We start from the raw sequence: 14,788 nt of genomic DNA, 5'->3' as shown, positions 1-14,788 counted from the left end.
ATCCAGGCATAAGAACCTGAATGGAACATACCTAGCTTTTTTCCATCACTGATTAGGATTATTTTTGCCCATATCCAGTGTTGCCCTGTAACTAGAGATGTAGGTATTTCGCCAGTGTAATCTCCAGATTTTCATGATGTGTGCATACAACCAAATCCTTTTGACATCTGCAGTTCTCTTAGTGGCTGCTTGTCATAGCAAAACCGGTTTGACGTGTGACAGTAGTGACTTCAGTGAGCTACAGCTGGAAAAATACCACTATCAGAAAAGCAAGATATGTGAAAAGTACTCTGATTTTTAAATACATGGTAGAAAATGGACTGCTACTTTGAAAAAGTTCACTGTCTGATCAAATTCATTACCCTTATTGCTAAACCAGGCATTCTGAAATATTAATGCTGATGTTCTAATGTTAAAGTACCTCTAAGGTGTTATATGGCCATTAATAAAAGCTAGGCTTTACTGAAAAGTGTAATAAAAAATGCCTTTACTACATTTAGGTAGTATTGCATGATATTGTGCTAAAGTTAGGATGGTTGGGATTACTTAAAACCAGTGTGAACAGTAAAACCAGAAATTTGCATACTGATTAATTGAAATTAAGCTAGTTAAATGCTTTGTAAAATTCTAGATTCACAAGTAGGTAGTACTTTTTTCTTTAACCAAATATTTAATTTTTAATAGATGTCTCTTCTAGTTCAAAATAAAGCAAAATAAAAGTTGAGTTTTGATGAATCCAGTTTTAACCACCACACATAAGAACAACCATAATAATAATGTATGGAGCTTATAAAAGTTTGGAACTTTATCTACCAAATTTATAGATATTTACATTACAAAGAAGAATCAAAGACTGGGGCCATGGTTTAAAAGCTTAAGCACAGGATGGTAAACAGGTTTTCAATTTATACTCCATTATTGGTGTTTGTTTATAAATGTCACCAACCATATCATGCTAAAAATGTTCATTTGGTGTCTCTTCAAACCTATAAAATTACTTGGGTTTTGTTTTATTTATGTACTTATGTAGCCTTTGGGTTTGTTTTTTAAAATTTTATAATCAGTCTCTGCCCTAGCCTTACTACTTTTGGCGAAGGCGATTTTACAGCACCTTTTTACAGTCACTTTGATCTAGATTCTGTTTAATCTTATACTGAAATGTAAATACTAATGCCACCACCTCTCCTTCTAAACTGCTTCCATACTGCAGAATAAATTGCTTTTAAAAAGGAAAATCTTAACTAATAATTAATTGTTTCTGCTTTTTATTGAGTAAAGATGAATTATTAGATTTTACATGCTCACTAAAACTTTAAGGTGTAATCCTAACCATTTAACCCTAAGCTTTTTAATCATATGTGCAATTTAGTGTGTAAAGCTAAAGTAACGCTATCGAGCTTTGCATCATATCTACAGAAGGGTGTTGTACTTGGAGGGCGTTAGACAGAAATTGTGGTGTCTTACATTAGAAGGTTTTTCTGAAAGAAAATAAACACTGTTATTTTTACAAAAGTTTCTGTCAGCTGCCGTAGCATTTGTAGATAATACTCTCTTCCTGTTTGAAAATGACTCTGTGGTGTTGCTGCTGGAGTCCCAACCCTTCATGTCTAAAACCTGATAGTACGTATACAACAATAAGTGTATCATTTCTGTCCCTCTTCATTTGAGTGGCATTCAGTTTTCTAAGTGGTTACTGCTGCTTGATTTTGCATTTTTGTATTTTAGCCTTTCAACTGAATTTTGCTATGTTTGGTTGTTTTTTTTAAAGAAGTAATATATTGAGTTGTTCCTTTTCGTAACGGAGGCATTTTACTTCTCGTGTAGTTAAACTGCTAATTGAAGTCTTCAAGTTTCAATTTGAAGTTGACCTATCACCTTGCTACTTGTTTTTTTCCCCCTCTCTCTCACTTTGACTTACATCTCTGTTGTAATTCTTTTTATACAGTGTGCCTTTTTTTTTGAATGTAAGAATAGAAAGACACCAGCTGAATTGTTAAGGCTGCTTTACAGTGCAGCTCAAAAGTATTCTTATATCTTTGTTTGGTGCAAGCCAGAAACCACTTCTCAACATTGTAGATAATGCTGTGTATTAATTGAAAAAACCACAGTCATTCCTTTTTTCTCCTTTCTGCTCACGAAAGGAGAAACCTGCAAACATTTCAGCTGTGTCAGCAGTGACTAGGGCAAGGACGTTTTTGGATATACTTAGCATAATGGTAATAGAAACATTCTGATATAATAGCAATAACTAAAAAAATCCCCTATTAATTACAAGGGGAACATGATCACTGAGCACAATCGCAAACAAGGACAAAATTGTTCCAACTGGTTTAACGTTTCATCACATTTTTAAATACTGATTTTTTTTAAAGGAACTGAGAAAAAGGAAAGTAATGAATCTTTGGCTCTAGGTGCAGGTTGAGGCGAGTGTTTGAGAGGATCTCTGCATTTGAACAAAGAAACTCTCTTCCAGTTTGAAACACAGCTACATCTAGCACATCTGCACATAATATACAGTGCTTAACGTGCACAGGTGACTGTGCGTGCAAGTAAAGGTAATTCTGAGGCAGTTACAGCATAGAAAACATGAGACCTGCTAAATTCTCTGTGATGGTTTCTTTCCCTGTACATGTGAAGGATGTTGAGGATTTCTTACTGAAAGTGACAGCCTTGAGCTTAGCTTAGCGAATGCGAAGTTACGTTCCATGTAGGTCAACATTCTGGTGCTGTTAAGTATTGGAAAGAATCCAGTGCCATGAACTTAATAGTTCTTCATGTATCTGCCATTCAGGAGTTCATAGTAAATGATGTCAAGTATATACCTAGATGCATTTCACATACTGAAGTGGTGTGTTCTTCTATGCTGTGGTATGATGTGAAAAGAAATTATTTCATTTTTAATTGCAACTTTTCTCCCTGCACATTATCTTCAGTTGTTATTGTCAATCCACCCATTCTTTACTCATTTGATGGATTTTTCCCTATTGTAGAAAGGATGCAGGTATCTCTTGAAAAAAAAGTGGCAGTTCTGTTAGCTCAAATTACATAACTGATGACAAAACAAGAAAAAATTCTTTCAAGTATCTTGGTGTATTTTTTTTTCAGTGAATGTCTTTGGTACATGTGGTATATTTGGCACTAGAGCAAGGTGAAAAGACAACAGGGATACTAGCAGATACGTTTTTAAAAACAAATCTAAGTATTTCATAAAAATGTCAAACTTTTCTGGGACTCCATTGATTAATTGCATTTAAAATTTTGCATTCTTTAGGAACTTGGCAGGACACCAGGAAATCAAGCTGGAAGGATGATGGAAGGACAGATTTCCCAACAGATACTACATTTCCGTAACCCATATTCGGAGGAAAATGGACCTGTTCCTGCGGTGCCGAATAGACTACCAGTATTGCAGTATGGAAACCCCTATACAATTCAGGAGAGAAGAGGTACATAAATTTCACCACCATCCCCCCAATATAATTTCTCTCACTGTTTCAAAAGCAGCGGCTCATTTAACACAGGTTAAGTACCTGTGATCTTTACACTGGTGTAGAGAGCCTTTATTGAGTGATGAGAATCAATAATGTGCCTTTATCTTATTAATGAGAATCAATAAGATAAAGTTTTAAGGAGACACACCTTTTGGAAAAGGCAGTGTCTCTTCTATTGGTTTATATCATCTGAGCTAAAAACGTGTTTTAAATCTTGATTTTTAAATGTAAGGTAGCACATCTCAAGTCTCCAAGTACAAACTCTGCCTAACAAAGATGCTCTGATTAATTTCTCTTCAGATGGAGCAGATGGTGCTTTTAATCCTGATGAGATCCAAAGACCACCTGTTAGAACTTCCTTTTGGGAGCTAGAGGATGATGTAGTGTGTAGTCAGCCTTCACGCAATCTTAGTCGGCCTGATGGTTTAGAAGATCCCGAGGATAGCAATGCAAGTTACCTTCTTTATTACTTTTTTTCGTGATGTGTTTATTAATGAGTAATCAAGAGTTGCACTTAAGTTTTTTGGTATCTGCTAAACCTGATCTGTTGTTATGTAAATCCAGAAATGGTTTTTCTTTTCCCTCAATGATGTTTTAGGTGCATTTTGCTTTCTTTGTAGTACAAAACTACAAAGATCCAAAGTACAAAACTACAAACCATCAGTTGGTGGTAATGTACTTATGCCCTTCCTCTCTTGAGTTACTGACAGCTAGCTTTGGTATTAGGACTGTAGCTTCCTGATCTTTTTAAATGCTGAGGTAGAAAAATCCAGTTAATCCCAGCTCACTGTGATTTTTCACTCCTGTGTGGACGAGGGTTCAAAATGTAACCAAGTCTTACTCATTCCCTAACTTGTATGTAGGAACTAAATTGCAACAGAACAAATGCAGATTTAAAGGATAGCGATACCAGGATTTTGTGTAGCACCAGATATTTCATTCTAATCTGTAAGTCTTTTCTTCTGTTTTTGCAAATATGCATTTATCATTTCCATTTCATGCAGTTCTTGTTGTTAGGCCATTTGGAAAAGCTGATTGACTGTTACCTAAAGCTGGTTAAACTGAAAGTAACAATACGTCATCGATTTCTTTGTTAGGCTGTTGTATGTTACTCTTCTACTAAATCAGCTTCTGTACAAACTGGACTGTATATCTTCATTTGAACAGGAGCAGATTTACTACTCTCTTTTATTCTGAGTACTCCAGCATCTTCAAAACTATTAAACAAGAAATACCTTTCTGCAAAGTATTGTGGTCTTTGCAAGTACAGCAGTATCATGACCTGTTTCTCATTTAGTCTAGTTTGCCACATTTAATTGCTATTAACCTTTGCAGAAACTGATCAGTGTTCAGACAGGCATGATTTTAGCCCTGGTGCTCAGCACCTATAATGGAGAAAAATGTATTTCTCCCTCCTGCCTTTTGCCCCCAGTGTCCATTACTGTGAATAATTAGAGAATCTGTCAGAACTTTTGCAGCCTGTTCAAGATGTAGAATGTGAGCTTAATGCTGTTACCCACCTTTACTTCACTTTTTGCATATTTAATCTGATCATTCTTGACGTAGATATTACATATGACAAGCTCTTCTCTTCTTTAGTCATCTTCAGTTTAATTAGCAGGGTGTTCTTTCTGATCTATGTGCTTTGCCCTCTTGCAAACCCAAGAGAAACAGTGCTAGAGTCTTGTGCTCATTTGCTGACACAGCTTGGAGCTCTGTAATGAGATGGAATGTAGCAGGCTTAAATAAAGTTCAGCTTGAGAAAAGGTGCCTTTAAATCAAGTAACTTATAACTTTATTTTTTTACAAATGAGAACTAGTTGCTTGCTCCTCCCCAAAATAAACTTTATATGTGTAGCGTACAAATTTATGTGGAAATTAGTAGTTGTGAGAAGGAGACTTAGTAATGTGCCAAAGGTTAAACAGTTCTGCTGCAGTATTTAAAGAAATAACCAGGAAAAACTTCCATATATGTAGGTAATTCATTATTAAGGAGAGCCTGTCATTTGTGCAGAAGAAACAGCAGGTATGAAATGATAAATAAGAGATTCCTATTTGTTCTTCTAGGGTTTTTTTTTGTTTTTTTTTTAAAACAAGCTGTTTAAGATGTAATTCTGTGCATTTTTAAACAAGTAAGGTGTAAGCTCTTTGGAGGAGGATTCCTACTGGCTTGGTAGCCCTGGTGCTTTGTTTAAAGCACCAGCATTGTCTGGGCTTCTGTTGTCTCCCATTGCTATACGTTATGTCAAAGAACTTGAGGGTGTTGTAGCCACTTCATGGATGTTTTGGTGGTGGTTTACTGATAATGGTGATATCTGTTATTTATCCAAGATGACACATCTTTGAGACTCTTGGCCAATGTTATGATACATGAGAGAATGAAGTAGAGGTGGTGTACACACAACTGTAAATAGACTTCTCAGATATGACTAAAATAGGCTTTTGTCAGCCTGTAAGATAAGAGTAGGGAAGTGCATGTTTTGTGTAAGAATAGCTGTGTGACTTGCTTCTACAGAGTGAAGACCAGAAATGGAACCTCCTTTCCTTTAAGACACTCATCTAGCCTAAGGAATAGGTCAGCAAACTGAGGGGGTCTAGCAAGTGAAACTTACCCGGTCATATTTGCTGTTTACATTCTTGTGCATGTGGTAGAGGATTTAGATACTGACTTCCTACGTTTTTTTTGACAATCCCTTGGGAGAGGAGAATCAATTCTTGTTCTAACAGCCAGCTGCCAGCTGGATAATCAACCTGAATGTGGCTGCAGACTGGTCAGTAGTTGAATTAAACGACTGAAAGAACATGTGATGATGCAGGGGAGAAGTGTTAGGGGGAATGCATGACAAAATCCAGAGACAGGAAGGACCCCTTAGTTCTCTTTTTTTGTGGTAAAACTTGATTCTTTTACTTGAACTGGAATTGTCCTCTTTGATGGAATATTTTGGACTTCGATGCAGTCCTTCAGTACAGGAATCCCACCTGTTTTCTTGTTTTTGAAGAATCTTCATTAAGTGTTTTTGTTTGGCTTTAATGCAAATGTTTTTTTCATCAGTCTTGTAACAGACTTGTTTGAGGTGCAGCTGCTGTCTTTGTCTGCAAAGTCACTCTGTCTTTCTTCCTGCAAATTACAAAATTCTTGAGCTTGTGATGATCTTTCTGCTGAGGCATTTGCTCCTAATTTGACCATGAGTTTCCCTGTTCCAAAGGAGAATGCAGTTCACCCTTGCTCTAAGTGTAGGTGATTTCCCTTTCTACTTCTCAGTGAAGACAATTTTGTTTCTAGCTCTTCTCAGGTGATTGTGACACTCCCACTATACTGAAACTTACGCTGCCTTCACTGTCTTCAGTTCCTCTTGAGTTGTAGACCAAGTAAAGAAACATCTCCAAATGCATCAGGAATTTTGTTTAACATTCCTGTTGCATTCCAGTTTTGTTTCTTTCTCTCAAAGCTTTGTTCCTTGGGAATGGGCATTTCCATCTATTTGGCTGACATGAAAAGTCATCAGTCTTGTGTGTCTTGAAGGCTTTGGGAAATTCTTCACAGCTTTGGCTTTTGGAACTCTTAGTCGAATTAAACTGTGATTTCAGAGAGGGATAAGCTTGTTGGCATTAATCATGCCAGATGAGTACACACACAGTGGGATTTTTACGTAGAGTAGTTGACTTGCCCCAAGTTCCTGCTGTCTTCCACTCAGCACTAACTTTCCATTTGCTCATGGTCCAGTAATTGACCAAAAAGTAATAATTTTGAGGGAATAATTTCTAGAAGCAGGTATGTATGGGAGAGGTCCATAAACAAAGCATACACATATATATCTAATAGTAAAGTGTGAGTTTTAGAAACATAGTCCTGATTGCAGTTGGCAGTAAGCCCAGAATAATTATCCTGAGACTCTTAAACAATGTTGTTAGTCACAGTAAATTTGTGGGGGGTGGGAGGGTGTAACTTTTGGCATCTGACAGCCGGGCCAGGATATTTTTTGAGATTAATCCAAAATGGTCAAGTCTTCTAGTGGGGGAAACAACCAATCACCAACCCAAAGGAAAATGGAAACAAACCCCAACAACCCCCCAGCCCACCACACTTCATTGGCCTGATCTTACCCTGGCAGCCACTTACCATCTTGTATAAGATAGACGTAAAAGGAGCCGTTGGTGTCCAGGTACCCCTCTTGGGGAACCAGACCGCTTGCAGAGGGGCAGGGACACCTAAAAGAGTTGGTTTGATTTCACTCTAGAGCAGAGCTGAGTTGCAGACAGAGAATGTGTGTCGTGGTCTTTCCAGTTTGCCCACGCTGCACGTTAGCGGAGTGGCTGCTCGCTGCTCGCTTAAAGCCTTAGGTGGGTGTTGCATGGTAAAGTGACCTGCAGCAGCTGGAGCAGTCTGTGGGTTTCGTACAGTGTTGCATGGAACTGTTTCTAATTTCTGCTTGGCAGTCTTGGCACTGATTGCAGTTGTAATTATGAAAGCAGTTCTTGAGACAAAATTGGTTAATTCTGGTAAAACTGGGTGAGCTGTACCTCTGACAGGTAATGTCCAGTTTTCCCTTCTTCCTCTTGCTGTGGCAAAGCCCCTCTTTGTCACCATGCTTCGTTGGGTAACACTGTATTTATCTTTGATTCATCCAGTCCCTGGAACTCAGCGTGGCAGTTTGAGTCAGAGTTACAGACTGGTGATAGTAAAGTCATGGTGCTAATGGCATCCTTCATAGTTTGGTAACCTAATCATCCAAACTTCTGAATTCAGAAGGCCAGGTATTTCTTAGGCTTACTAACCATGGTTCCAGCCTGTCAGTGCCTGTAACCAGACTTTTTGTAAGGACACGAGGCCACATTGACTGTATTACATCATTGCAGGGCGCTGCAGAGGTCTCGGACTAAGTATGAGCAGCCATAATCCTGGCTGTCAGACTGGAAAGCTGTCTCTATGCAAAGGGCACATTAAACTGTCTCTCAGAATTTGGAGTATGGGGCTTCTGTCTACATAACTTGGATGACTGGATCATGGGGTCTTGAGTGAGCTGCTGCCTGTGCTTAAAATACAGCATGGGCTGAGGCATTGAGGCCTGGCATGTCAGCAGTTGGTGTCAAGCTCCTGCAAAGCAGCTTCAGCTAGCCTTCTCATGGGAGAGTGACTGGTGCTTAGATGTCAGGTTGAAAGGCATGTGTAGCATCACTTAGAAGAATAAAGAATCTATCACTGGTTACACCAGCTGGAAGAAACCAGGCACTAAGTGATGGTGAGCCAAGATGGGTAACGTTCTGTCCTCCCTTCATACAGTTCTCTCTTTTACTGGGCACACTGTAGAGTTTTGTACAGCTGAAATGACAGGGATGGACAGCAGTCAGGCCTGGTACAGGGGGACATTTCTGTGTTTTCCCAGGGCAGCACACGAGAACTTTTCATGATTGCTGATAGTATACTTGGTGTAACTTGTAATTACAACAGTTGGGAAGTACTCTCAGGCTAAGAGAAGTCCTCAGATTTTAGTGTGTGACCATTCTTGAGTTACACCGTGATCTCTGTTGTGTGCACTTGGAGGTGTAGGTTTGCCACCTTGTGTGGGTTAAGCACCCCAAAAGGCTGAGAACTGCTCTGTCTTCATACGCTTGGCCAAGAGAAAAGGCTTTTCCTGTCCTAACAGTGTAGTACCAGTAGGTACTTAGTTTTGTCGTTTTCCCATGGTGTGAGGTCAGAAGGTACCGCAAGGGAGGCGCAGTATGATTTTTACAGTCAATTGCACTGAGTTGTGAGGAAGCTGTGCCCCTAGGACATAGACATAGCAAACAATGTTCCTCATGACATCAGAAAAGCCTGTTTTGTCAGTGGGAAACAACTTGCCTTCTGTTGAAGGTAGTGCCTGCAAGGCCTCGATGCCGGAGCGGGCATGGGTGCCACGGCGAGGCAAGCACAGTACCCTTCTTCACATCAGTGCTTTCAAAAATGGATGAGAAGGAGTGTTATGTTGGCACGTGGTTGGCAGGGTGTCACCATGCCAGAAGCTGGAAGATAGGACAAGAGATGTAAACAATTTTATCTTACCAAGTGACCAGCAGGATCCCCAATTTTGGGGATTTTTTTCCTTAAAAAAGAGAGGCGAGGCGGGAGGATGGGAAGAACACTGGGCAAATAGCTACAATAACTACAGTAAATGTGAAAAACCCACCCAAAACAAACTAAAAACCACCCCCCACTTATTAATCTATTAAAGCACTGATCTTTTTTTTTAAAATAATTTTCTTAAATGGCAAACCTCAGCTTGCATTTTGCTGGTTCCAGTTAAAATCTCGGGTTTTCCCATGGACTGTGGTGTTAGAGCAGAAATGTGTGTGTGAGGAAGCTGGTGCTAAGGCAGGCTGCTGCTGCTGCATGGCTGGTGTAAATGGGTGAGGGCATTGGTAGGGTTGCTTCTGTTTCAGTCGTGTCACACAAACGTATTTCATTTGCCACTTGGTACATCTTAATCCTCATCTAATGCGCATGTGAGGACCACAAGGCTTCCTTCTCTGGAGGGGAAACTTGGGTCTCTGTGGTGGTCTAGCAGTTGTCTGGAAGGCTGATTACTTCATGGACAAGTAGTTTTGTGTTCTGCTGCAGGTGGCCATTCAGGTCAGCTTGCTTATTTGGGTCAGAGCAAAAGACCCTTTCTACAAGTAGGGGTTGGCCAACCACAATCCAAACTTTGAATGGGAAGAGACACCCATCTGTATCCTGTTAGCTGCATCATTTAGGTTAACATACCACACTAATCATTAGCATTGGTAAATCCCAACTCCTTGCTCAACATTAATAACCCATAACACAATGAATAACCTCTGTGTTTGTCACTGAGTCTGATCATCTGTCCTGAGCAAAGCTTATGTTAAGAACTTGAGGCCGAAGAGCCCTTGCACCAGAGGAGCACCACCTCTTCCACCTCAGCATTGGTAACCAAGTAGCAGGAAGTGCTGTGACAAAAATGTCCAATGTTCAAGAAGTAACTGACTGACAAACAGTGAAGAATTGTAAGAAAGTCTTTTCCAAAGGAGTTAAATGTTCCTTAGGTCTGTGTTTGGAGCAGAACTGCTTTGCTGAAGGAAAGGTGCACATTCATTTTCTTACACAAGTCCTGCTCTGCTTACAGACTGGTACTGAGCAAATGTGCCATGTTTTAGGCACTATGTAAGCTGTAGCATTGTAGCACAGGAATACTTGAAATAGTTTTCCTTCAGTGCATCCATACACCCTACCTTTTTCATGACAGAAGGACCAAGTAATATTTTAAACCCCACAGGCCCTTTTTACTGCAGGCACAAAGCAAGCGAGTTAGGCAGGAAAACCCGTCTGCTGCTAGCAGGGCTGTCACAGCAAGGCCTGCCAGCTGCTTAATGGAAACCCTGCGTGCCTGAAACTGAACAGCTGTTGTCAGGAGAAGAAAAATATTGGGGGAATCTTCCCCTCCTGCCCTGTTCCCATTAATTCTTCACTGGGATAAAGTATGTTTAGCCTGAAAATGAACGTGGGCTCTCACCTTGAGTACTGGGTGCAGCTTTGGGTGCCACAGTACAAGAGGGATACAAAAATATTGGAGAGTGTGCAGAGGAGGGCAGTGAGGATGGTGAAGGGTCTGAAGGGGAGGTCTTATGAGGAGAAGCTGAAGTCCTTTGGTTTGTTCAGCCTGGAGAAGGTGAGGTTGAAGGGAGACTTTATCACGGTCTATGACCTCCTGACAAGGGGGGAGCAAAGGGGCAGACATTGATCTCTCTTTGGTGACCAGTGATAGAACCCAAGGGAATGGTATCAAGCTGCGACAGGGGAGGTTTAGGTTGGATATTGGAAGAGGTTCTTTACTGAGAGGGTGGTTGGGCACTGGAACAGGCTCCCCATGGAAGTGGTCACAGCACTGAGCCTGACTGAGCTCAAGAAGCGGTGGGATGATGCGCTCGGTCCCATGCTCTGACCTGGCTGGTCCTGTGTGGAGCCAGGAGTTGGACTTGATGATCCTTACGAGTCCCTTCCCACTCAAGAGATTCTGTGATTCTATGATATGTATTAGATACACAAACATACAGCGTGTTTGCTGTCACAGTTGGTCCCTTGCACAGCTCTCTCTAAGGATCAGCTAAATAATTCAGAGTTCTTGTGTGTGAGGTGTCTTTGAGGTGAGGAGGAGAATTATTTAGGAGTTGAAGTTTCAGACATCTTGCTGAATTTACCTGTATTCTCACCTTGAAGTGAGCAGGTTTTGTGCTGCACTGACTGCAGAGTGGAACCCAGATGCTCTGTAAGAAATAGTTGGATACTGCTGCAAACCCGGTTCTGATTTGCTTCCTCGTTCTTCAATTTATTTTGCTTTTGTGCCCTAATAATTGTGTTTGCTTATATCACTGTGCTTCATCTGTGATCTTAATTTGTAATAACGCAGTCACAGAATTAAGGGAACTCTCTGAGTCCAGTTGCTGTAGGAATTCTGCATTTTCCTGCTTAGGAATTTCTTGCAGCAGGCAAACCCCTCTCTTGTTCTGTGGAGGGAGTAGCAGCAGATGCCCAGGGTCTGACCTGCCACTTAGAAGCTCTGAGGCAAAACCTGCTTGTCTCCCAGCAGAGCCAGAGCTGTCCCCATCCATGCCTGCTGCAGCTGCCTGTGTGCTGTGGTGTGAGGGAAGGGGGCAGCCCAGGAGGGCAGCCAGCCCAGGGTTTAGCTGATGTGCCTGATGGCTGTGGGACGTGCCTGGCTGGTGGCAGCAGCAGAGGACTGAGAACTGACCGTTGTGAGACAGGCAGGTGAATAGAATCCGAGGTCTCCTTTCCCGTGCCGGAATTCACATTGACAGATTGTGCAGGGCTGAGGGGACGTCCAGCTGCCTGGAACCCATTGCTGAGCCTCGGCTCTCGGTGAGATGCTGTCGGGGTTCGGAGCGCGCTGCCCCGCGCTCGGCTTAACACGGGGTTCCCGTTCCGTGTAAGGCCCCAGGCGCTGGCAGGGAGCTGCCCGTGTTTCCCCTGCGGCGTCAGCGGGCGCCTTCACGCAGCACTGGCGCGCGTTTCCGCTCTGGCACGTGGTCCGAAGGCGCTTAGTGCTCTGTCTGTTAACCATGTTAACCACATCTCCCTGTGTACACTGGAGTGAAACTTAAACTGTGGAGGCTGTAACGCCATGGGCAGATTTCATCCGTGTTTGTGCTGGGTGACAATGTATTTGGGTGGGAGCTGTTTGTAGTGGGCATTGCTTAAAACGCCTCCTGTCTTTGATAGGACGATGACAACACTGTACCTTCTGCTCCTGATCCTCCAAGTCTTCTCCTGCACGAACGTGGAACCGGTTTCTGCTTTGACTCCAGGTAAATGTTAACTGAGCGGGTCTGTGATGGCACAGATGGGTTTCTGTAACCCCGGGCTGGGGTGGATGTGAAAGATGATTAAGGATTTTCGGTGCGTGAATGGCGTACAGGTGACTGGTGGAGAATACGCTGCGGGACTGGGTAGGTCATTAGCGCTGTACCTTATTTTGATGGAATTTGGACAATTATTATTTTTTTTTTTTGTAAATGAATGAATAGCTTTTGGGATTTTCCCCTCTCTTCCCACCCTAATTGTGAACCTCAGTTTAGAGCTTTTATAAAGTGTTATGTTTGCTGAGAGCAGGCATTTATGAGCAGAGAGCGTGGTTTCCCATGAAACTGCTTGGCCATTAAGACATAGAATAAGTTTGTATTCAGTGGTAGCTGGAGTTATGTCAAAATTATGCTGCTTTCGGAATGCCATGTTAGTTGGGAATTCCTCAGTGGAACTACTTAACTGCACTCAGCACTTGGAGCACTTCAGTTACCTGTACGGTACTTGCTTAGACACAAAGTCTGCTCAGATTTAGGTTTGATGTAAAGCTCTTGATGCTGGTGGCAGAGGGGCGCTGCTTTTGTGTTCTGCTTCACAGTGGTGGCTCTTAATAACTGTTTCCTCCTTTCTTTGTCTCTTTCTCCATCTCCTTGGGAAGCTTCGACCTGCACAAGAAGTGCCCCCTTTGCGATGTGATGTTTCCACCCAACTACGACCAGAGCAAGTTTGAGGAGCACGTGGAGAGCCACTGGAAGGTGTGCCCCATGTGCAGCGAGCAGTTCCCGCCTGACTACGATCAGCAGGGCTTTGAGAGGCACGTTCAGACGCACTTTGATCAGAACGTATTGAATTTTGATTAAAACCACTTTGTTTTGCAGTGTAGCTTAAAGGAAAAACCCAACAACAAAACCATCCCAAACCACCCCCCAGTTCTGAGTAGCCCACCTCTGGGACAAAACCAGCGCAGCTTCTCTGTAGTAGCGCAAACTTCTGCCTGAAAGCCGGTGTGCTCTCGCGGGAGCCGTGAGGAATCGCGGCTGGAAGCTGCTATTGGGTTATCTTCTCTCTACCTAACATTATACTAAAAAAATACACACACACACGCTCTGTTTCCCTCTCTGTTGTGTATGTAGCTATTTATTCCCCTACTCAGCGGAACTTGTAAGGACACAGGAATGATTCAACCTCAGAAAAAAGAGACCAGATTGATGATGCTCTTCAGCTCCATCAAAAAAGCCACCACAGCACTGGGGCTTCTCTTGAACCATGACGCCTGAGGCACGATTAAAGCTGGAATAACCAGATGTGTCTCTGAGCAACAGTTCAGTCAGAAAGCTACTAAGGTACCCTACCAAAATCCAGTTTCCTGGTACACATCTGGGCGTAGGTGCATGTTCTGCAAGCTGAGGTGCTTGCAACAAAAGCAGCGGCAAAGACCTTGGTTTTATGTGTTGAATGTTTGCCTTGAGGGACGGTGTGGTCCCCGAGGGCAGGATTTTTGAGTTGGAAGGAACTGCTGTGCTTCAATGCTGAAAGGCAGCTGTTCAGAAGTAAAAGCCCCCGACCCCGTTGCTGTTCTGTTGCAGTTGCGTTCAGTAGAGAATCCTGTTCTGTTTCCCCGGCAGTGACTTGTGTTCCTTTTGGCTTCGGGCTTTTAAACCTCCTGCGTTTTTAACTTCACATCTTTCTTTCTGGTCAGTAAAAGGTGTGTGTATATCTAAACCTTTTATATTTACTTTAACTGCATTAAGTATATTTGCTTTCCACTTGTTGTACAGTAGTCCTGTTACATTAAAAGCAAAAACCCTTCCTGGAGTCGGTGGTCCTTTCTTCCTGCTGTTCACCTTGAAACGAGCCGGAGTTGAGGTGTTAGGTACTTCTGGGCAAGGATGTTTCAGCTCTGTGTGACGCCCACTGTCGTCTCCTCAGTTTTATGTTCTTTGGTTGAGATGGAGACTCTGGGATTCAGGTTCCCGGTAGC

General features: G+C 42.1%; 1 protein-coding gene across 3 annotated transcripts in view; it reads left to right on the top strand.

The window, feature by feature from the left end:
- Window positions 1–14,616, top strand: part of TAX1BP1 (Tax1 binding protein 1) — a 58,264-nt gene extending 43,648 nt beyond the window's left edge. For all 3 annotated transcript variants that reach the window (XM_084280039.1, XM_084280040.1, XM_084280038.1), the window contains 4 exons: window positions 3,272–3,446; window positions 3,792–3,940; window positions 12,727–12,812; window positions 13,466–14,616. In XM_084280039.1, the coding sequence (XP_084136165.1) occupies window positions 3,272–3,446; window positions 3,792–3,940; window positions 12,727–12,812; window positions 13,466–13,667 (612 nt within the window). In that variant the 3' untranslated portion in view covers window positions 13,668–14,616. The remainder of the gene's footprint in view (window positions 1–3,271; window positions 3,447–3,791; window positions 3,941–12,726; window positions 12,813–13,465) is intronic.
- The last annotated feature ends 172 nt before the right edge of the window (window positions 14,617–14,788 follow it).

This window comes from Gallinula chloropus (genome assembly GCF_964237585.1).
Source record: "Gallinula chloropus genome assembly, chromosome: 2".
In the NCBI taxonomy this organism is placed as follows: Eukaryota; Metazoa; Chordata; class Aves; order Gruiformes; family Rallidae; genus Gallinula; species Gallinula chloropus.
This window is presented reverse-complemented; position numbering and strand designations above follow the sequence as displayed.